General features: G+C 37.5%; 1 protein-coding gene across 9 annotated transcripts in view; it reads right to left on the bottom strand.

The window, feature by feature from the left end:
* Window positions 1–22,221, bottom strand: part of BCKDHB (branched chain keto acid dehydrogenase E1 subunit beta) — a 150,456-nt gene extending 128,235 nt beyond the window's left edge. For 3 of the 9 annotated variants that reach the window (XR_007902853.1, XM_051778055.1, XM_051778054.1), the window contains exons 1-4: window positions 22,048–22,218; window positions 19,284–19,361; window positions 16,599–16,667; window positions 254–387 (exon numbers count right to left, since the gene is read on the bottom strand). Coding sequence is in view for 8 of the 9 variants with exons in the window: in XM_051778055.1 (XP_051634015.1) it covers window positions 254–387; window positions 16,599–16,667; window positions 19,284–19,361; window positions 22,048–22,183 (417 nt within the window). In the remaining variant the exon portion in view is untranslated. Of the gene's footprint in view, window positions 1–253; window positions 388–16,598; window positions 16,668–19,283; window positions 19,362–22,047 lie in introns of all 9 variants that reach the window. The other 6 variants (XM_051778057.1, XM_051778058.1, XM_051778059.1 and 3 more) reach the window with 5 other exon arrangements.
* Window positions 22,222–22,425: the final 204 nt, after the last annotated feature.

The following is a 22,425-nucleotide window of genomic DNA, read 5'->3' as shown; positions in this document are numbered from 1 at the left end:
CATTTGCTTCAAACAACATCTTTAATTTCCATTACTTATTAAGCCTTCAAACTGGTCTTGGTACAGTCAGTACAGTACTGATACTGTTTGCAGTTTACTCCTGTTTACTTAAGGTATGCATAAACATTAGTAATGCAACTGTGGATATACTTGCAAAAATTACATAATCAAACCAAGTACTAATGCTAACAGAAGAATAATTTAAACAGTCATAAGATTTCTTTTAACCTCTTTCAAATTTATTTATACTAACCTGATCAAAAGCTGGAAAAATGTAATCTGCAAACTGAATTTCTGCAATGGCTGTAGCACCTGCGACAGCAATTCCAATACCAAAGCCAACGATTCCTTGTTCACACAAAGGGGTGTTGAAAACTCTATCTTTACCTATGTATTTAAAAAAAAAAAAACAAAAAGGACAAAAAGACTCCAACACACAATTCCTTTAATACACCAGTACTAAGTGGAAAATATTGCCCCAGAAATATTTGACTTATAAACAAGTCACATGCAATTAAACATATTGTGCTTTAGATGTGCTTTTTTTAGGTATAGAAACAATAACCATCCATTGCAGGTACAGATACTTTCAATCTAACTTGTAACAACTCAGAGGAAGAGAAGGAGAAACTAAATGAAAGATAAGAACAATTTCTGTAACCTACAGTGTTCTTAACACTTCAAGGAAAATAATTTTTTCTGATGTATATACAGTTAAGCATGCATAGCCTTCATGGTTACCTGGGAGCAAAGAATACTTATAAGCATTTTAAAAAGCTTACAATAAAGATAAGTGTTGTTTCTTCCATTTTTTCCAGGCAGTCAAAAATAACTGCCCCTACCCAAAGGCACACAGTTCTACAAGTCTGTATGAAAGCATACTGCCTCCTGCCACACTCCCCATCAGCAGTGCCCATTCTTATCAGTCTTCTCTCCCAAGGTAAAGCCACATTTAAAGAATTTGCCTTGTCTCCAAGGCAAGAGAAAAAAATGTTGCAAACCTAAAATATTTGATTTTGTATCTTCCATGTGGAAGTGCAAAAGGTTATATTAGGCCTGACATATTTCTGTGCTACAGTAATTTCAGATCCCAAATATGCATAAATCTAATAGACGGTTAAAGACAAAATTGTTCAGTTCATGAAATTATAAAAAAGGAGTGGGAGAGAGATGAAACACCACTACAATATCCTCTAAGATATGTTTACAATATTTGCCAGCAGTACTTTTCTGCCAAGGGAGTACAACAGAAGAATCTCCATATGCTATTAAATCTTCCCTTTAGAACGTTGGGAAATAGACTATATAAGAGTCCATCAGGCAGGAAAATGCCAAGACTTCAAACTGGATGGAAAAAAACGTGCACAGCAGTGGTTATGAAATAAATTAAACAATAACTAACCATGAAATAACTAACCAAAAAAAAGAGACTAAACCGATAAGTCGGAAAGTTGTTACTATGAAGATTCCTAATTTCAATAGCTGTAAGTTAAATTAGAAAAAGGAAAGCTAACGTAAGTTTTCAGAAATGGATGATTAGGGAGATTGATATTGCCCAAGGTTGTATTTACCATACACGAAAGGGAGGCAAGTTTTACAGATCTTTAAAGTACAAATCTTTCATCTTCACACATCACCCTGCACAGCATTGTCACTCCTTGTACCCTGTCTTTGTGCTTTACCTGGTGTTTTCAGTTTTCTACTTCAACGGTTGATTTGTTTTGGGGGTTTTGTTTGTTTATTGGGGGGGACATATTTTATATATATAAATTTTTGGCTCTCCCCTCTGCTTTTCTTTTTTTCCCCTTCCACTAGGAACAAGACTAAGACACCATTCATTTAAAGCAAGTAAAAAAAACATGCCATCAAATGATACTTCAATGTTGGTGGTGTCAGTGAGGCTACACAAGCCAACACCAACTACAAAGAGCTACCACAATTGCAGGACACTCCACAATTTTTCATACAAGACATGGAAACAAAGAATGAAAGATTATTTTTTCACCTAAAGAGACTGTATACTGTGTAAATTGTTCTCATTTCTGAGATAGTTGTAATCTCCATTCCTACATAGCATCCTCTGGTGCACTCTCCCCTGACAGGAATCATGGTCAAAGAAAGAGGAACATAAACTCCCCATGTAAACATGTAGTTGCCCCAGGCCTTATTGCCAATTGTGACAGTGTGGAAGCCCTGCTTTAGATACAACCACAAGAGCTGTCCCTGTACTCGTATCCATTTGTAACACTACCAACACTTAGCAAACATCTTCCCTCCTTTTTATTTATCTAGCGTACCATGAGTAAGACATCTTCTTTCCCTTCTCTTTCAATGATGCATATAAAATTTTAATTTAAAACAGATCTCATTTTAAAAATTTATTAACTTTATGAAGACATATGGTAATGTTGGTAATTTTCTTTCCTACTTCTTAAAAGTCCACTGGCACATCAATATATTTCACTTCACTTGCTTACAGGATATTTTGATACAAGACTTACAGCTTACCTAACTGTATTCTTTATTAACAGATTTTTTCAGAGTACACCGAAATAGCCTAATGCACAGGTTCCACAAATAATTTTATATCATCACACAAAAATTGAAATGTATTTGAACAACCCTGTAAAATGAGCTTTTAAATAGTAATTGCTACACACTTGAAAGTTAGTTCTTTAATATCAATTTGGGGTAGGTGAACGAATTTAAAAGTGTGTTAGCTCTACCACACTAGTATGTCACTCTATAATTCAAAATATAAAATACATCCTATTAAAACTGCTGAAATACCATTGAGATATTAAATTAGAGGCAACATGCTGCCATCAATGGAGTATGATGAAATAAATGAAGTGAAAATTAATGAAGCAAAAGTGAAATGTAACATGACAGCTGTAATGTGATCAGCTTGAAGCACCTAATTTGGACTTTCAGGACTAAAGGTACAATTCTGAAGTACCAAGGCTTAAAACAGTAAAGACTGAGCGAGGGAATTCAATTAATGAGATTTATTACTCAGGAATGGTTTTGACTGTTCCATTAAAACAATAATACTGATCCCTTAAAAGAAAATCCTAAAGCACTTTACTGTTCATTAGATGGGAAAACAAGCTTGGGTAGAGTTTCAAGGGGTAAGGTTTTCTTTATAAAATCTAGCCTTTTAAGACAAAAAGATATACACATCATTAGGATAAAACAAATTCAATTTATTTAACTGAATATTAAAAATTGTCTGGTATAGTTTTAACCTCCTACTTTTATTGATGTAGTACGAAAATCATTACTAAAAACTAACACAAAATATTTCAACTCTTAACATTTAAATGCATTAAGCCTATGTATTTTTATCTATTTTATTTCACGGTTTTTTATTTTTCACATTTTTTTTAAATGTGAAAAGGAAGTGACTTTGATAAACAGCCATTTACATCATCTTTTGCAAACCAGTTGAGTCAGATTTCAGCTGAAATATGACTGAAGCAGACAAATAACCCAGAGATATGTTGTCTTTCCATATTTCATTTCCTTACCAATGAAGAAACATTTCCTAAAATGTACTCTTCTCCTATGATTTGTGTCAGCTACACAGCTCAAAACAAGCTAGCACAAACTCTGCAAGCTCTTGTCATTCCAGGTAAAGCAGTACCTCTACATTATCTGAGCCAGGTGCATCAGCCTCTGAAGAAAGACATTATGCTGGTGTCCATTTCAATTAACCTGCCTAGCTCTATAAACATCCCTGGTTTCAGCCACCTGAACAGGTCAGTGCCATTTGCCAAGTAGTGAAGGAAGCAATATGGCAAACAGGGCTATGTTAAAAAAGAAGATGATGATTCTTCAGGAAGGATATTGAGGTGCTGGAGCAGGTCCAGAGAAGAGCAAAAAGGCTGGTGAAGGGACTCGAGCACAAGTCCTATGAGGAGAGGCTGAGGGAGCTGGGGCTGTTCAGCCTGGAGAAGAGGAGGCTCAGGGGAGACCTCCTTACTCTCTACAACTCCCTGAAAGGAGGTTGTAGCCAGGTGGGGGTTGGTCTCTTCTCCCAGGCAGCTATCAGTAAGACAAGAGGGCATGGTCTTAAGCTGTGCCAGGGGAGGTTTAGGTTGGATATTAGAAAGAAATTCTTTACAGAGAGGGTAATCAGGCATTGGAATGGGCTGCCCAGGGAAGTGGTGTATTCTCCATCCCTGGAGGTTTTTAAGATGAGACTGGATGTGGCACTCAGTGCCATGGTCTAGTAACCATGGTGGTAGTGGATCAAGGGTTGGACTTGATAATCCTGGAGGTCCTTTCCAACCCAGCTGATTCTATGATTCTATGATTCTCATCTCTCCATCCCAACAACTCAGGAGTAAGACTAGATGCATGTTAAGGAAGTGAATAAACACTCCAGAAGTGTTCTTTAATAAGGAAAATCTGAAATTACTACACTAAGGAAAAAAAGTAATACCTGATTCAATTTTCAAACAACTACTTCATCCTGCCCAGATCTATTTTTACTTAAATAAAAAAAGATTGATTTTTGTGATTTTCAGAACAAAGACTACCCCACAAATGTTCAAGTTACCACTGACCCTCTGTCTAAGAGACAACAGCTTTAAGGCACTCTCAAAGACATCTTCTTGTCTGCCAAAAATAAAGAGTTTCATAGCAACCTAACAGAGCATGTTTACAGACATACGTAGTCGATTATTGTGCATTAATGTTTTGGCCTGCTTCATCTTTATTTGTTCCAAGACACCAGGAAAAAAGTATTTCAGATTTCAGTATCTGTAATGAGTCATGTTCCTGTCTTAATGTAACTTCAAAAATAAGATGGTCAAACAATATCAAATCTCCTAAAATGTTAACACACCACCCAATGCCCCGGCTCTGAGTAATTTCATATCACTCTGCAAGAGTGATATCGACCATTTGAGTGGTTTAAGGAGTACTGATGGCAAGTTAGTCAAAGGAGAATTGTGTTTTGTTTTTAAGATACTGGTGTTAAAAAAAGGCATCTTAAAAAATGTCAGTACGGAGTACTATTAACAATATACCTGGAGAGCATTTTATTCCTCCCCATGATCCCATCAACTTCCATTTAAAACATCCACCAGAAGTCAAATAGAAGAGTGTAAGAAGCTAATTTTGACATCAAATGCAGCAGGCGGGGCTGCACATTCAGAAATAACTGGAAAGGAAAGGAAGCCCCAGCAGATTAGCTTCTTTGCTACTCACCAGGGACTTCCTGTAGAAAGTGCAAATAGAAGTGACTGATTTCAAATCAGTCCTGCCTTTGAAGACCTTTTGTAACCCTAGAATATCATTTTCACAGATATACATCTACATAAGTCTACAAACTGTATTTCATAACATAATTAAGACAGTCTATCCAGCAGTCAAACTTTCTTGGTCCCACCATCCATTTTAAGCCTCATTTTATAACTGGTGACACTTGTTATCTTCCATTTCTCTGATACTCTGGGAGAGGACAGGCATAACAGCAAGTAGTTAAGTAAATTTATACTCAGCTCTTTTAGAGCTCCTGGGTGAACACAAAAGAGCTCTAGTAATTTCTGATTAATTTTAATCATTTTGGTTTACTGACATCCTAGTCACAGTTCTCAAACTTTAAAAAAAAAGGTGTGCAATGGGCCCTATTCATCTACAGGGGATATCAGTAAAAGCACATTAGCTTTACAGCTGAATATAGAAATTTCAAACCTACTTCTCAAAAGCAGGCCTTCAGTTTCACAGACACAGAGATGGTTCACCTCTCAGTCTTGAATTCCTGCACACTAACATGCCATGTCATCAAATAGTTGCTTTTTCCAGAGCTGTCCATGTTAAAATACATTATTTCATCCACCTAACAGATGAAAAGTAACTATATGAAATGAAAAAGATTTCATATGCAAGTAGCTTACAACTTCTTAAGATGACTTTTATCTATTGCACATAGAATAATACAATTTACAGAATTGAGCTATATTCCTCTCCTTTTCTTCCCCAAATCTGTATCCTACAAGAGTCGAGAACATTTGTGTGCCCAGACATTCACAGCAGGCTTCAAGGACCCAACTATGCCTCTGGCACAGCTCAGCCAGCTCCATGGTCCCAGCCCCCAGTCAAGTCAACGTAAAGTCTCAAGTCAAGTGCAGTGAGTTGGGTCTGTTACAGGAGAAACATATATATCCACACACAGTCACAAATCACTGTGTATACACTGCCTATGCCTTCAAAAGAATTTCAACATTTACTTCCTTTGAATGAAAAAGTCATTCCAATTTTGACCACTTAGCAACTAATTACATGGCATTCCCATCCCTTTTTCCATAAATATTCCAGAAAGTCAACCTATAGCAGTAAGATACAGGAGCGAGTAAAAAAAACGTACTACAGAAATCTGTGAGCAACCGACAACATGGTCAGAAAAGAGATTTGCATACACTAAACTAAATTAGCTTCTTCCTATACTGCTGTTGCAAAATTCACTATCACGCTCTACTCTGCAACAAAGGAGTTGACTTCTTATTCTAGACAGAAGTTTTAAAGGTCAAATGACAGATACGTCTCTTATTCGGTTTCATGTGTTTACAGGAGTGTTAATTATGCTTCATTTGAGAGGGAAAAAAAAATCACACCAAAGCAATGTATCCTTCTGAAGCACCAATCACCATAGTATTGCCCATAGCAAAGGTCATCTGTTTTGCCCAGTAACTGATAAGAGCAGGAATTCTTCAGTTTTATCATACATGCCATTGACATAACCAACACTTCTGATGAGTAGTTCAGGTAAACTGGAAGTTAAGAACAACTTCCTTTTAAGTCTCTCCCAGTCACTAATTCCAAGGCAATCATACATTTGAAGAAATATGAATATTTGAACTAGCAGTTCTAGCTCAAAATGTTCTCAACAAGTCATTCTCTTATTCAAGACAATGCATTTTTCTTCCAAGAGCTCATTAGATCACAACTACGCTTTCACCTCCTCTCCCCCAAGATCTCCTTAGGAGAAAGTATATCTATTGCATTTCATTTAACCCTTACTCTCAAAGATCACAAACAATATCAGAATCAGGAAAACTGCTGAAGTACAAAGAAAAGATTACCACAGACAGGGGGCAAACTCCTCAATTACCTGCAAATTCTTACAATCTGCACAGTTACCACATTTCAGGTTTGGAAGGAAAACTTTCTAGTAAAACTTAGTAAATTCTAAAAGTTCACAGCATGACTAACATTGAGAACTTACTTGTCAGGCTTACTGCCCTCTGGATGAGGGAAGACTCAAAAAAACTAATTTATGAATAGCTCTGCCTTCCTAAAGCAAATAGTGAAGACTTACAAAAGGGGAAACTAATTATCTAAGAGGAAAAAACCTCACTATGACAGTAGTGAAATGCTGGAACAAACTGCTGGAACAAACCTGAGAGGTTGTACAAGCTCCTGCCTTGGACATGTTCAAAACTCAGCTGGACAAAACACAGGCAACCTAAACTGACTCCGAGTCCTGCTTTGGAGCAGATAACTTTCTAGGTCTTTTCCTTTCAGTCTTTCATATTTGATGATTCAATGACAGCCTCATGCAAAGCTACATGCTCACTACCCAAACTCTTTATGCCTGTACCCGTCCTGTTGATGGAACCACTTAATGGCATTGATAAAATAGTACTGATTCAGCTCCACACTGTTACAAAACATTCAATAAGCAGCTCACATCTAAGTGGCAGATTTGCTCACCAGAATTTCTTTTTACTTTTCTCCTAAGGGAATCCTGAGGGAGAGGAGATGAAAGTGTAGTTGTGATCTAATGAACTCTTGGAAGAAAAATGCATAGTCTTGAATAAGACTATGACTTTTTGAGAACACTCTGAGCTAGAACTGCTAGTTCAAACATTCATGCAGGTTGCCCACACCACACTGAATTCCTCATCATCATCTGGCTCACATACCCAGTTGTATCCTAAATAAAAAAAGTGTGATGCCTAATTATACAAGGGATTGGAGTGTTCCTCCAGCTGTGACTAATAACATTCCTTGCTCAGCCACAAAAAAATTTTGCTGTGTGAGAAGCACACTTGCAGAAAAGCATAACTGACTATTAAGTGTGACATGAGAAGCTCTACCAGATGACAGAATGCTTACTTGCAAAAATACGCCCTAAAATTGACATCTACCAAACACTTATAGGTGGGTATAACCAAAGGACAATATATCAGCTTAATTTAAGAGGCTCAGGTCAGCTCCATGCATTTTCACACTATCTGCAACATCACATGATAGAGAGATCCAACAGGAAACACAGAACAGTTACCAAAGCTAAGTATTACAACATGTTAATGAAAATTCTGCTGTAATAAGCTGGGTACACCATCTGGATGACAAATAAGGGAATAAGCAAAACTGTCAAATACACGTTATGCTCTCTCACGTTCCTCAGTATCAGCAGTGTAGAAGTACTTTATAGTAAATGGGAAAGCATGCTGGATCTACCTTGAATTGTAAAGCAACTATTCCCAACACAGGAGCAAGGATTTCATGCTGCTCAAGAAGTACTCAGGAGCAAAAGGGCTGAATGACCAGTAATCTGCAGTAATGAAAACCATCTCACAAATCTCACTTGCAACCACTCCTGTCCCTTTATCATGCAAAGAATGAGCATGAGAAAAATCAGTAAATTGATCTATATTTGGTGTTTCCATGTAAGTGTGAAAACTCCTTACCAGGTTTTGAGGATTTAATGTTTTTACAAATTAAAAAGAAAGGAGATCTTTTATAATAATGACTAACACGTTATGTCAGCCTAGTCACCAGAAGACAGCTCTGAACCAAGTTAGATGGCTCTGAATCAAGCTAAATTAAGATTACCCTGCTGTTCAAAGTGATGTCCATTTGTATGTGGGTGATCATAGGACTAACCAATCATTTAATTCTACCTAAGGAATAGGAAAGGCATAAAGACAGACATCTAAAACAAGGTACATAAAATGTCCTTGCAGACCTGGTATTATTATTACAGACTGCAAAGACTAGTTATGCTCATCAATTCCATCTTGTGCCTTTAATACATAAAGTTTTAAACTCATTGATACGATATTATTAAAATATTATTTTTCTATGTTTCACTGCAAGTATTTTCTAAAGTGGAAAATTCCATTTTTATGAAGCTCAGCAGCACATACTTTTTTTGCCCAGCAATGTATCTTGAAATACCTTAAAAATGTGTTAGAACAGCTTTCTTAAGCTCTGCACTGAGTATGAAGTTCTATATTAAAAAGTATATTCTTTATCTTCCCCTCAAACAGGTCTACAACATATAAAAAGAAACTTAAGAAATATTAGTAAGTCCCAAACAAATAAAATACTGCTTTCACACTAGGCACACTATCAGAACAATTAAAAAAAAATAAAACCAAAACTAAAATAAAAGTTATTTAGCTCTGACACAGACTGATTTATATCATTATCCCACAGATACAAACAGTGTAAAGAGACATATTACATTTTAGCAAGTTCTCAAATAACTTTTCCTTTTTTTCTAACTGTAAATCTTAAAAAAAGAATTGGCTATTTAACATGAAAACGAACAAAATGTACTATTGTGTAATGAGTCTGGAACACATTCTCCAGATGTTACTGTTCAAAGGCATTTATATAAATCAGAACAAAATCCAGGTCTTGCCAAACTGCTCTGGAAGAACCAGGCAAGTAAGCTGCAGAATTCTCCACTTAAATCCATCCACAAAGAAACAAGGATAACCAAACCCCAGACTACTTGGGTTTTACTCAATCTATACAACTAGTCATTTTTAACTCTGAATAAAATGTTCCACTCTCAGCTTAAGTCCACCACGTCAAAAATTCTGAAGTACTTTCTTCTACCACATGCAGTGTGGTAGGAAGGACCAGCACCTATGTGAAAGAAGCACTGTGCTTCTCCAACAAGCTTGCAGTCTGCTTCTGAAGCATCAACATAACATTTTCTATCTTCCTGTTTATACAATAAACCCCTAACACCCATGTTACTTTAGGCTGAGTTTTTCCTCCTCCCTATAATAGCATATTATGTTCTAAAAAAAGGTAAAAGACCCCATAATTATTGATTAAAAACCCCCACATAAAACCCCAGAGTGTCTTCCCACCAGTTGAATTAATACTCAACAACTAGTAGCTTCTGGGAGGCAGCACAGTACCGTAATATACTGCATTACAGCCCATCCAAATTGTGTTCTTGTATTTCTTGCCTTTGCACTGTTCCTGTTTGGCAACACAAGAACAACCAGAACCCAGAATCTCCATTGACAGATCTCTGCTCCCTCACCAGTAGCATGCCGTGAAGTCCAGATAATAAACAATTTCCTGAAATCACTAGTAAAAAATATTTACAATATAAACATTTTAAAGTATTGAATGGATTTTGAAGGCAAACTATCAGAATTTGCTTTAAAAAACCCCTACATTTTATATACTTCTATTAGCTCAGCTTTAAAAGATGCTCCCATTATTTCATGCTACTAAAAGCCATCAGTATGTTAAGCAATTTTTGCAAGTATATCCAAACTTTAGCCAAGAAGCTTCACCAAATACTGTAACAACCTAGGGACAACTCTTATCTTCTCACCCATGTTTACCCTCATAGGCTTTTCACTTAAAGCAGAGAACTTGCCTTCAGGAGTTTTCTACAGCTCAAGTTCATAAAATAATATCATGCTCAAGTAAATACTTATCTTCAAAGAATGACTACCATTATTTTAGAAAGGCTGGTGTCCCTTGGGCATGGCTAAGCACAGCCATCTCCTGCCCAAATAAACAAAAACTCCTGAATTATTTTACTGGACTATAAACAAATGGTTCATTTACTGAGAATGAAGTGTTCCCTGAAAACTCACACAGATGTTTACACCTTAGACACAAGTCTACATAATAACAACCAGGGATTACAGTGGATCAGATATTGTAAATAAACATTATTGCTGCAAGACAAACTAGCATCATCATGAAATGTAACAGCAGAGAGCTGTAAGCAACCAGGTTTTACTCAGGAAGACACAGAGTAAAGTATCCAGTTTTGGATGGCTTATATCCTCCAGCTGCAGCAGCCAGAGCTCAGAGAAAACTGATCAATAAGGAAAAGCTTCAAACCATAAGAATAATCCTGCACTGGCATCATGTGTGCAGGAAAGCCAGAGAATCTCCACCACTGAAGGCTAAAAACAGCTTTTGCCAGCTGATCTGTCCCAAAACATACCCTGTTCTTCAGAGACCAAATTCTGTAAGGCAGGCAGAAAGGAAAGGAAAACAAAACAAATATGGAAGTGATAAATAAAATCATTTTTAAAGCATCCAGTTGATTGCTAATGTGGCTAAGTCATCCTGACATAAGAATGCTATTTTCTTGTTACAACTATAACTGTGGTTTCATATGTATTTAGTCACTTGCTTTTTGATGTGTTTGAAATTTTCCACAGGGGAAATTTTTGATTCAATTCCCCCCATTCTCACGGGATTCAATACAAGTGTTATTTCTTCTTTTGATTTTCCTTTTTGTTCTGCGATTTTCCAATTTGCAAGAAAATATCCTGGACTGACTGAACAGACAGTAATTAGTGTTTATAATCTGCTCCCCTCCTATTTCACCCTTTTTTTTAAATAGAGTTTGAAAGAAAAAAATCCTACCAACTTTATCTACACTTCTAGCTGCATCGAAATAATAAAGCATAGGAAGGATTATTTATTAAACAATCCTATATGCTTGAAAATATTTAGGGAAAAAAGATAATTAAATTTCAAGTTACATGTGTGTACTTGTTGCACCCTTTCGCTCCACGAGAGGAAATTTATTTTAGTTATGAAAAATGAGTAAAGAGAAAAAAAAAATTGAAGCTGCATATTCCTCATTTACTACTGTCTGCATGTATTAATGTCTCTAGCCACGTATGTAACTCAGAATTACCTGAAAGGAAATAATCTGAGATTGATTTTGTTTTGTACAGGAGTGACACACAGTTGTTCCTACCGAGTTCCATTTTATCAAGTGTCCCCCCAGAAAAAAAAAACAATTAGTGACTGCAAAGCAGTAGATTAGAAAGGACTTGGGGACTAAATCAGGCCACAAACTGACAGTCAACATTGCATTGCTAATAAAGGCAGCAAATATCACTCTAGAACATATCAGCAATGTTACACAGAAACCTTATGAAAAGCATTTTGTTCTAATTGACTCTGTATGAGGGCACCATAAGCTTTTGTGGGCAGTACATCTCTGTGTGCATGGGCAAACAAAAAGAGGGGAACAGCAATAACAGAGACCAAACAGAACACCTAAAAGAAACCAGAATGAACAAAAATAAAAACCATGAGTGAAATACCCTCCAATCAGTGACAGTACATTAATTCAGAAAGGAAGAAACCTATCTTCCTCTTGTTCACTCTGCTATCACACAGAGGATCCCAAACAGTGACAAATGAATCACTGAGCAAAAGACAAATTAATTCCAAAATATTTCAAAAGAACAACTGCTGACAAAACCATTTTTGCTGTATCTCCACAAAGATCAGCTTTGGTATTTCAGTCAACCATCTGTGGAGTAAGTTCAGAACTCCTGAGGGACAGCACTAAGGCCAAGTCTCTTCTATCCCGGGCAAGCACTCACTTGTGATGGGATACACCAAAGTGCCACTCTCCAGGAACTGAGATAATCTTTGAAATAAAAATTTCCATTCAAAGTATTCACATTCTACCTGCATTTGCAAATAGTTGTATGTGAATAGAAACACCATTGTTCAAGATTTCCCTCCTGAAAAGTAAAAAACTCATTTACACTACTCTTTAAGTTCAAAAATAATTTTCAATAGCTCAAAAACTTAGAATATCACCTATTCAGGCCTGCAAATATTGGGAATCTAATTTACAGTCACCTAGACTCCCTTGATGGCAAATAGAAGGACATTCCATGGAAGAGAACTGCAGACTGCTGTGTAATAGGGGATTGAGCAAAATCTCAGTAAGTCATCTATAAAAGTGAACATATAAACACAAAAAAAATCAGCCTCCTCCAAACACTGCTGTAGGGAAAGACCTGTCAAGCCCACCTTTTATCTGCTGGATTCCCAGGGTTCTGAGAAAAGACTGACCCCATTCCACATTCTCAGAATATCGAGCTCTGAAATAGTCACAAAGCTCTTGACCTTTACCCTCACTAAGGACAGTCTTTTGACATGGCAGTAAGTGCACACTAGAGACTCCCTTCAAGTGCAGGCCAAAATGGTATGAAAGACAAATTGCTACAGAGGCTAATGACTACACAGAGGCACTTTTAGATAAGGAAGCCCTCAAGCTGAAGGTGTTTGGAGGACACCAGAGGGAGCATTCAAGGAAATGTTTATACAGTCTTAAGACCTTCGTTTTTTGGCTACAGTAGAATAACACGTCTCTTTTTTTTGGAGTTACCCCAAAAAAACCTGCCCTGGCATTCTTCTGACTGGCATATCTTGTCAATCACTATTTCATCTTTCTTGTTTCTCAGTCTTCACTTCTGTCCACTTTCTCCATTTTTACCTTATCCTCTGTTTTTCCCTCCCATTTCTTTACCTCCTATCATCTAATTCCTACCTCTGATCTCCTCTGTATTTCTGTCATGTGGATAGTACTGATCTTTACATGCTGCAACTTTATTTCATGCTTCAGATAGAGCAATGGGACACATGTATTCCCAGTCCAAGATCATTGTTTCAAATTGATTTGCAGAACTTAAAGACAATCGTACAGTTATTTCATTTGTATAGCATTTCCTCTAAAAGATGGAAATAATAATGTACTTACTCTTAAGAAAATAAAATTTAAAAAATGTTTGCACACATTACCTAGGCTATAAAAACACAGTAGGCAGATAACATCACATTGCTTTAAAGACAGGACACATCTCCACACAGCAGGACTATAAAACAGCACATATTCCTTATTTCAATAAAGATACTCCAGAGGTTAGAGGATGTAACCTCTGCAAAATGGTGACAACCAAAAACCTGTCAGAGGGCAGTGGGAAAGCAGATAAGAAATATAACATTAATATGCCTTCCACTGCACACGACCAGAGGGAAGGGACAAAGGAAAAAAAAACTGTAGAATACTTATTTCCCTTCTCTTATATGAAAGGAACACTCTACATAAATATTTCAGAAAGTCTACTCATTTTCAGGATGGAGGATTATACTGAAAAAGATTTCTAAGTATTCAGTTCGATGCCAGAAAACTGGAATCGTGTTTCAGATCTTGACATAAGATGTATAGGAACAAACATAGCATCATAAGTCACAGCTATCATGGAAAAGAAACTTCCTTCTGCCTTCTTTACATATGATTCCTTAATTAAACATTTTCAAACAAAATTCTCGGTAGCATGTTAAAAATTCATCTGATCAAAAGGCTGGATTTATTTCCTTACAAAGTCAATGAGCTTGTCTTCTTTCACTTGATAGTACAGGCCTCTAGCTGTGTTTATACTACCACATTACACTGTGCACGGGTTTGATGGTTCTTCTGGAAAAAAAAATGCAGCTTTTATATTTAATGACAGATTTATTCTAAAAGAATTATTTTTTCTCTTTTTTGTCTCTCCAGAGAGACATTCTGGATAGCAGCCAACATCTGTATAATACTACTACTGAGTATTAGTATACTAAATTCTCCCTACTATAATCTTAGGTGATATTTAAACCTTGACCTCTATAAAAGTGCTTAAAAAGAAACTATTAATTTGTATCAAAATAACTACTCACAGGCATAGACTGCCACCTAGTGATTTTGATTACCTGCAAGGAAAAAGAAACTAAACAAAAAATCAGCTTCTCTCTTCCAGAATAGGAGAAAAAAGCATTCATTCCTTCATATTTTACATCAACATATAAAAACAACCTTATATTATATTACTTGTATCACCTATTATTATGTTGATAATAAGTGCAGGAGGAAAATGGAGAAAAAAAAAGAGTCAGTAAGTGTATGTAAACTTCCTCTTTAAGATCCATGAAGCTCTTTTTTTGTCAATTCCACCTGAAACTCCTCCTTTGCATAAAACAAGCGTTCCACCTAGAACTTATTTAATCTCTAAGACAACGCTGATACACAGACACACCCCTCAAAATATTGGATTCCCTTAATTTTTGCACTTTTAGTCTTTCCTCGTTCTCATCAGCACTGTAACTATATTTTCAGTACATCCTCTACTTCATCTTTGCCATTCCCTCTTCAGTCATGGCCTATTTTCTACTGAATTTCACTACTAGTGAAGAAAGAAGCCAAGTTATCTGTGTCGTCTTACCCACCTTACAAAGTTAAATTATCATTAGGTAAATGAGCCCCAAATTCACTTTATCTTCAGACTTCTTTTTCTGTCCAAACTTGTATTTCAGATATTGTCTTTGTTTGTTTATCAGTACCTCAGCAGCAGCATAAAGAACATTTATTTTTCCTGTGTTTTGGGTTTGCATGGCCAGGTTTTGAGAGCACCACACCAAATGGATAACCAAAGAAGAAACTTAATTGGAAGAGCAGTGAAGGATTTGGAAAAGTCCTTTAGATTTTCTGACACCTTTAGGTGTCAGAACTCAGTGGTTACATTCTATCCAGCAAGAACTGTGAATGTAACACTGATATGCTTGTGCAACAATATAGGATCTTAAAGTCTTTTCCTTCCCCCACCATCCTTGGAAGCCACTGAAACTCCGCTGTAGGAGACTGTCCCACAGAAGCTGATGAACCAAGTTTCTTCCAAAATGAACACAATATATGAATTAATTTAAATCACAAATCACACAAAAACAAAAAATTAAAATTTTTAAAAATTTTAAAAGTTCCTGCAAGTTTTAAAGGAATCTCCTATTTAAAGTTTACTTAGAAAAAATATGTTTTTAAGAAAAAATTCCTGCAATTAATTATTTTTCCTCTTCCATTGAACTCACCTCCACAGTCTGAACTATTAGATACTTAGGTACCATCTTATTTTTTCATATACTTTTGTAAACCTCTTTTTTCTCTACAGTGTAAAGGCTACTTCTAAGACTCTTTGAGACAAGGTCGTAGCATTTCTCTGAATGCTTTCCCATAAGTCTCCCAAATAAGTAAACCAATCACATTCTAGATAAAGGACAAGCCTAGCCATAAAATTTCTCTATTGGCTTTCCAGGCCATGCTAGGGGAAAAACTATTTAACAAAGAGTTTAAGTCCATTTTAATGTAATTTCTTCATGCTTCTTAACAGATAGGATGAAAAAACATCACCATGTATTGTTGCTAAGCTATAACTGATTACAGTAATAGGGCCACAATATTAAATATCCAGTCAGAAAACAATTCAAAAAAATGAAGTTACATTGATAAAGGTAGTTGAGAAATAGAAGACTCCTGAAATTACATCAGCAAGTTTCAAAAGCTTGAAAAGCTTACAGAAATGGTAACACATTCACAGCTTTTTCTATTTCCAAGAACAACAGAAAGGAAAACAGAAGTATATTTACAAGGCTTCTCTCCTATGTCTTCTTCTCCTAAAAAACACAGAGGGGTAAAAAAGAGCAGAGATGTTAAATGAAATTGATGTCAGATTTATAAGTTAACTTACCATATTTGTCTCGCAAGCCAACTGTACATCTGAAGACTCCACCAAAGGCCACATCTTCACCAAACACTACTGAAAATAAGGACAGCAGAGGAGGGTAATATTACTCTAATGTATCTTACTTTTAATGAACGTTTCAAAAGTTTTTATATGAGACACTAACATGAGTAACACCTTACATTTCATTTCACTACAAGATCTATCTAGACCTAAGCATTTCTCATGCACTATAACAAAGGAAGAACCAACAGAATTCATGAAACTGATTCAGTTAGGCTTTCATTAAACCATCTATTTATTTTTCTGAAATATCCTATAATATCACAATACCTAAAACTAAATGAATAAAATTCTAAAAAGCAATTATATTCATTCACTATAGAGTCATTGAAGTTAGGTCTTCTGCTTCAAATGGTAACCATTTGCATTCTTCATCCACAGATTTCAGTAGATATAGTGTTTTGAAAACTATCAAATTGAAGTTGTCTTCGAAATACTGATCCAACACGAAATTTTCAACCTTCTCCAAACCTACTTGCCAGATCCCTGGAGAGTGACTTCAAAGGAATTCCTCTACAGAAAATATGAATATCTAATAACTAGGACAAATCTCAGTATTCAACACTACTATCTTTGCAGTCAGTAAAGTCTTATCACTAAAAGTATTTGCTTTTAAAACTTTGCTTTGTACCAGCTAATCTGGGGGGGTTTCCATTGCATTTATGGAACTATGATGTCTAATTTTTCTTAAAACAGTTTTGTTATTTATTTCGTAGAAATAAGTATTGCCCATTTCAATTTTTTAAGTGTTTAAGATGTGCAGCAGTACCACTAATAGCACCTTGCATGAACTAGGGTCAGTTCTGATAATTCCCAAATTCCTCAATACTCTCCATATTCTAAAAGATGCAAAATAAGTTAACCTTCTTGTTTAAATTAAATAAAATAAATTTCTGATTGGAAGCACTAAAGGGGATTAACACACTTCTGACATCAATGACCATTTAAAGAAAAATAACTTCGATAATGATGTAAAATGAATACAGTCATGGAGTATATGATTGAAGTATGTCCCCAGATTATTTCTCTAATTAATTTTTAAGAATAATTTGGGGGAGATTTTATGTACTTAAAATCTTTGTAAGGCCTTTCTGTTACCATATGGTTACTCACTTTCAGCCAGTTGGCATATAAAAAAAAATAAAATCCCATTTAATGCTGGTATCCACAAATTTGTGTGGCTTTACTCATTTCGTTCAGTCACTAAAACATATTTTCCTGGACAGATTCTAATTTTCCTGGACAGATTCTAATTCTCATCAACACAAGTATGAGAATTTCCCCTACTTAAACAACAGTTGCTCAATTCCCATACAACTAAAAACATATGAAGGATATGTTCTGTATTGCGAGAAGTCCTAATTAATTCAGTAAGTGCAGTGATAGTGACAGTTCACTGGACTGTACAGTCTGGACTGCAGAACTCCAACACGGTCTTGCAAAGAGCTTTACAAAGATCCAGCTCTGCAAAGCAGAGCAGCAAGACTGGAACCTTGGAGTAACTGGTTCTCTAAAGGCTGAAGATTATATATGACTCTAGGTTCCTGCTGGGCTAACATTCTACTTATGTTTGTATGGCTGATTCTACAGAAATGGTACTAAAATCTGTCCTTGGCACTAATTAACCCTCAGTTGTCTAATATAATATAATATAATATAATATAATATAATATAATATAATATAATATAATATAATATAATATAATCAAGGTGAATATAACACAGCTGTAGATTGAGAGAGAATGTATACAGGCATAGTACTGGGCAGACAACATGAAATTTGTCCCAACAGATTAGACGACCAGTCAGACTTTAGGTTGAGCAGTGCTTCAAGCAGTGCCAAAAGGAGTTACTAAAATACTAAAAAGAAAAACTAAAATTACACAAGATGGCGCAGCTTTCACAGCTGTGTCCATGACATAAAACATCTTTTTCAGATATCTGGCAATCATCATGCCTTTGTTAGGACAACAGAAGCAAAATACCTCCTCTTATGTATACAAATTAAAAGTGGAATAAATAGTTTTATGCAAGAGTTTAGAATAAGCCTTTTAATTCAGCTATAGTGAACCATAATCTTTGAAGTTATAGGTTATCCAGACCACAAAAAGCCTTGCAAATCTTACATTGCCTATGCATAATGATGAACTGAAATCAGTAAAGTTTTTAATTAATTTTGGAGGGTGGGGAAGAAGGGAATGGAGAATGGACAGAGCAAGGAATATACAGTCTCTAAATATATATATCAGTTTTAGAGAATAGAAAGTTTAAGAAATTTAAAAGTAATATTTACATTTTTAAAACTCCTACTGGTGGGACTCAAGTTGCCCCTAAGTACAGTTCACATCAGTAATACCAGAAGTATGTTAAATAATGTATCTTTCTGTCCTGGCTTTCAAGCAAAATGCACAGAGTTAATAACAGAAGACACAACTGCATCTCAGATCACACAATCCATTAGTAATCTGTTAAAGCAACACATTTTTAAGATTTTTTTTTTTTTGAGATCTAGAAATAACTTATTAGAAAACTTTAAAGGCCATAAAAAATGCATTAAGTATTGCACACAAATAGGCAAACCAAAACACAGTTTATACAAAGCAAAACACACTAACAATTATAGGATACCTGCAGTTGGATCTTTGGCTAAAGCATTGTCCAAGGCACTTGTTATGGATTGGAAGAGGTTCATCTTCTGAGTTTGCCCTGTGTGAAAGTGATCATTTAGCAATTTAATTTCATTCAAAACACAAAGTACATTAGAAAACACTGGTGCAAACATGACTAAAAACTTCAGTCAACCATCAAAAACAAGATCCCTGTTAGGAGTACTCAAGATTCGTTTCCCAAATAAACTTAAATTATGGGATAGACGAGATTGAGTATGGTATACTTCGCAATCCCAAGGACTATAATTCTACTACACTGCATGCAACCATTTTTAAAAAAAAATATGCTCTTAGCTAGAGAAAATGCAGCTTTGCAATGCTCAGTCAAACACCAGGAACAATGACTAATACAACAGTTTTTTCAAAGGAAGAAACTTTTCAAAGTATTGTTCTGAGGACTGGGATCCTTTCTGTTAAGATTCACCAGATCTCATTAAGCTTATCTCATCATGCTTTAGTTACATTTTTTAAAGTACCAGCCTTTCCCATTTACAGACATGTAACATTATCAATTTTTTTAGACCACTGGCCTGCTCTCTGCACTGCAGTTAGAAAGTGTCAGAAGCATCAAATTCATACTTCAAAGAAAGACAACTTGGTGCCAAAATAAGCAAATGCATTAGAATGCTGTATTCAAATCTTTGAATTTTAACTGAAATTGAAAGAAAACCTTCAAACCAAGAAAGGCTACTGGAGTGCCTTTCTTCATTCCAGCACTGCAGGGAAAAACAAACGGGCCTGAAAGCAAAGATGGACCAAAAAATAGGCCAGTCCCCACTACTGTGACCAACTCATATTCTCCAAGCAAATAAAATAATGCCTTAGAAGAAACTGAATGGATAAGAAATTGCGTGGCTGACATTTGGTAACTCTTTAACCAGCAAGGCCTCTAAGTCATGACCAGAAGCCACAGCCCAGGAGAATGCTATCTATCAACATGCACAGCATGTAAAGAATGAATAAAAAAAAAAAGATGGTTTGGCGAAGATTCCAGACAAACGTAACAGGTGTTAGAATTCAGAAAGGAGAACTACATACTTTTTCCAGTAGCTACAGTACCTTTCACCAAACATTCAGCTTCCCTTTCTCCTAAATTGTTAATTAACATTAGTATTTTTTGTTAAAAGACTCATGTCATGCCAAACCAGAGCTGAGTAGCTGCATTCCTACACATTCCTGTGCTTAGTAACTTCACAGAATCACAGAATATGCTGAGTTGGAAGGGACCTACAAGGATCATCAAGTCCAACTCTCGGCCCTGCACAGGATCATCCCCAAGAGTCACATCATGTGCCTGAAAGCATTGGCCAAATGCTTCTTGAACTCGTTACACTTTACCTGGCCCTTTAAGAGGAAAATGTAAAAAAAAATTGTTATGGGAACTGTTGAAATTATATGAAAGCTACAAATAAAATTTACAAATTCAAGGGTAAGAAAGCTGGGGAACAGCAGCTGTTTCTCCCTTTCCCACATCAGTGGGAAGTCACCACATCACTGAAGTCATCCACATCAGTGCTTAAGTCACCTTTTCCACAAGATTCATTCCTTCCAGTATTTGATATAAATAAATGCTTATTATTTAAGCAACTGTCAGGAGCTTCTCACACAGATAGTTCTGACTTTCTTCTTCTGCTTATAAAACAGGCTTTCGTATCAGCCCTTGCAGGGAAGGGGGAACTAATTGTGCCCTTCAGATTTGAATTGTGAAGTTGGAAAAGCATTATCTCAGCAATATCAGGTTCAGTATTGGCAAAATTTTGTTTCACTTTCACTACTTTTCACAGAATTTCAAAGTGTATTTTAACTCACAGGGAACTAGTTTTCTATTAGTAAATGGCAGCAACTGGCCCACCCCACTAGAGTTTCTTCACCATCATCTCAAGCAGCAACCTGCAGCACACAAGCTTTCTGCTGTGACACCTTGGAGGCCTGTACCTCCTCATCACTAATAGAAAAAGCCGAGAAAACTCTCAGCCACCTCTGTTAGTCACGATGAAGCTGCAACACCAAGATGTCCAACTGAGTAACACCTAGAGGACAGTGACATTCATGTGAAAGAAACAGCTATTCTGCAGCAGCCAGGCTGCTTCCAGGTGAACATGGCACTGGTCATTTGCAGGGATGCATCTCAAAAGTTAAGTCAAAACAGCAACTTTCATCACCCTGTTCATTTCCAAGTGATCTGTGTTTACTCTCAACCATGTGACCACAGGGATGACCTCGAACTTTTCATCGGACAGCAGCCTTTATTCACCGTAGGTTTATTATCACAGTCACGACCTAAGCAGGCAGTACAAAGCTCGGGGAGGATGTCAGTGAGTAGGTTACTGCCAGATGCGTTGCCGCTGGGAGAGGGGCCGGGGAAGGCCTCGCAGGTCTGAGCAGACGAGGGGCCGGCCTGGTGCAGCTCTGGCACTGACCGTCCGAAACATTTCACCACCCGAGGCACCAGCGGCCCCCGGGAGCCTTCCCACCCACAGCCCAGGATTTCCGCGGAAAACCCGAGGGCTGGAAGCGCCGAGGTCACAGCGGGGTCACACGGCCTAAGGGGGGCGGAGGCGGGGAGCTCCCACCCGTCTCTCTCTCTCTCTCTCTCCCTCCCTCCCTTCGCTCTGTCGCGGCCGGGCGGAGGCGTCCCCCAAGGAGGCGGCGGGGCGGACCCGGCGGCAGAGCGAGGTTGAGGGCGGCCCGTGGGATGGACCCCGGCCCAGTCCCGCTCTCACCGTACTCGCTGGGTGCCGGGTCCGGCTGGAACGCGAAGTGAGCGGCGGCCCGGCGGGGCGCGCCCGGCAGCGGGGACAGGCGGCCCCAGAGCCTGGCGGGGAGCGCCCCGCGCAGCGCCCACCCCGCCGCCGCCATCGCAGCGCCGCTCTCCGGGGCCGCCGCCACCGCCGCACGTTCTAAAGAGGCGGGGTCCGGGGACGGCCTTCCGATTGGCCACAGCGGGCGGGGGACGGACCAATCAGGGGCCGTCTCGCGGTGGGTGGAAGGGGGGAGGGAGAGGCACGGCGGTTTGACTGCGCGTGCGCCGCGCAGGCGGAGCGGGGGCGGTGAGCGGCGCGGCCGCGGGGGCGTCGGCGCCTTTTCGGTGCTGCCGCAGC

This window comes from Manacus candei, unplaced genomic scaffold (assembly GCF_025592945.1).
Source record: "Manacus candei isolate 608988 ecotype Guabito, Panama unplaced genomic scaffold, ASM2559294v1 h1tg000011l, whole genome shotgun sequence".
NCBI lineage: Eukaryota > Metazoa > Chordata > Aves > Passeriformes > Pipridae > Manacus > Manacus candei.
Note: the sequence above shows the minus strand (reverse complement) of the source record. Positions and strands in the feature narration are given on the sequence as shown.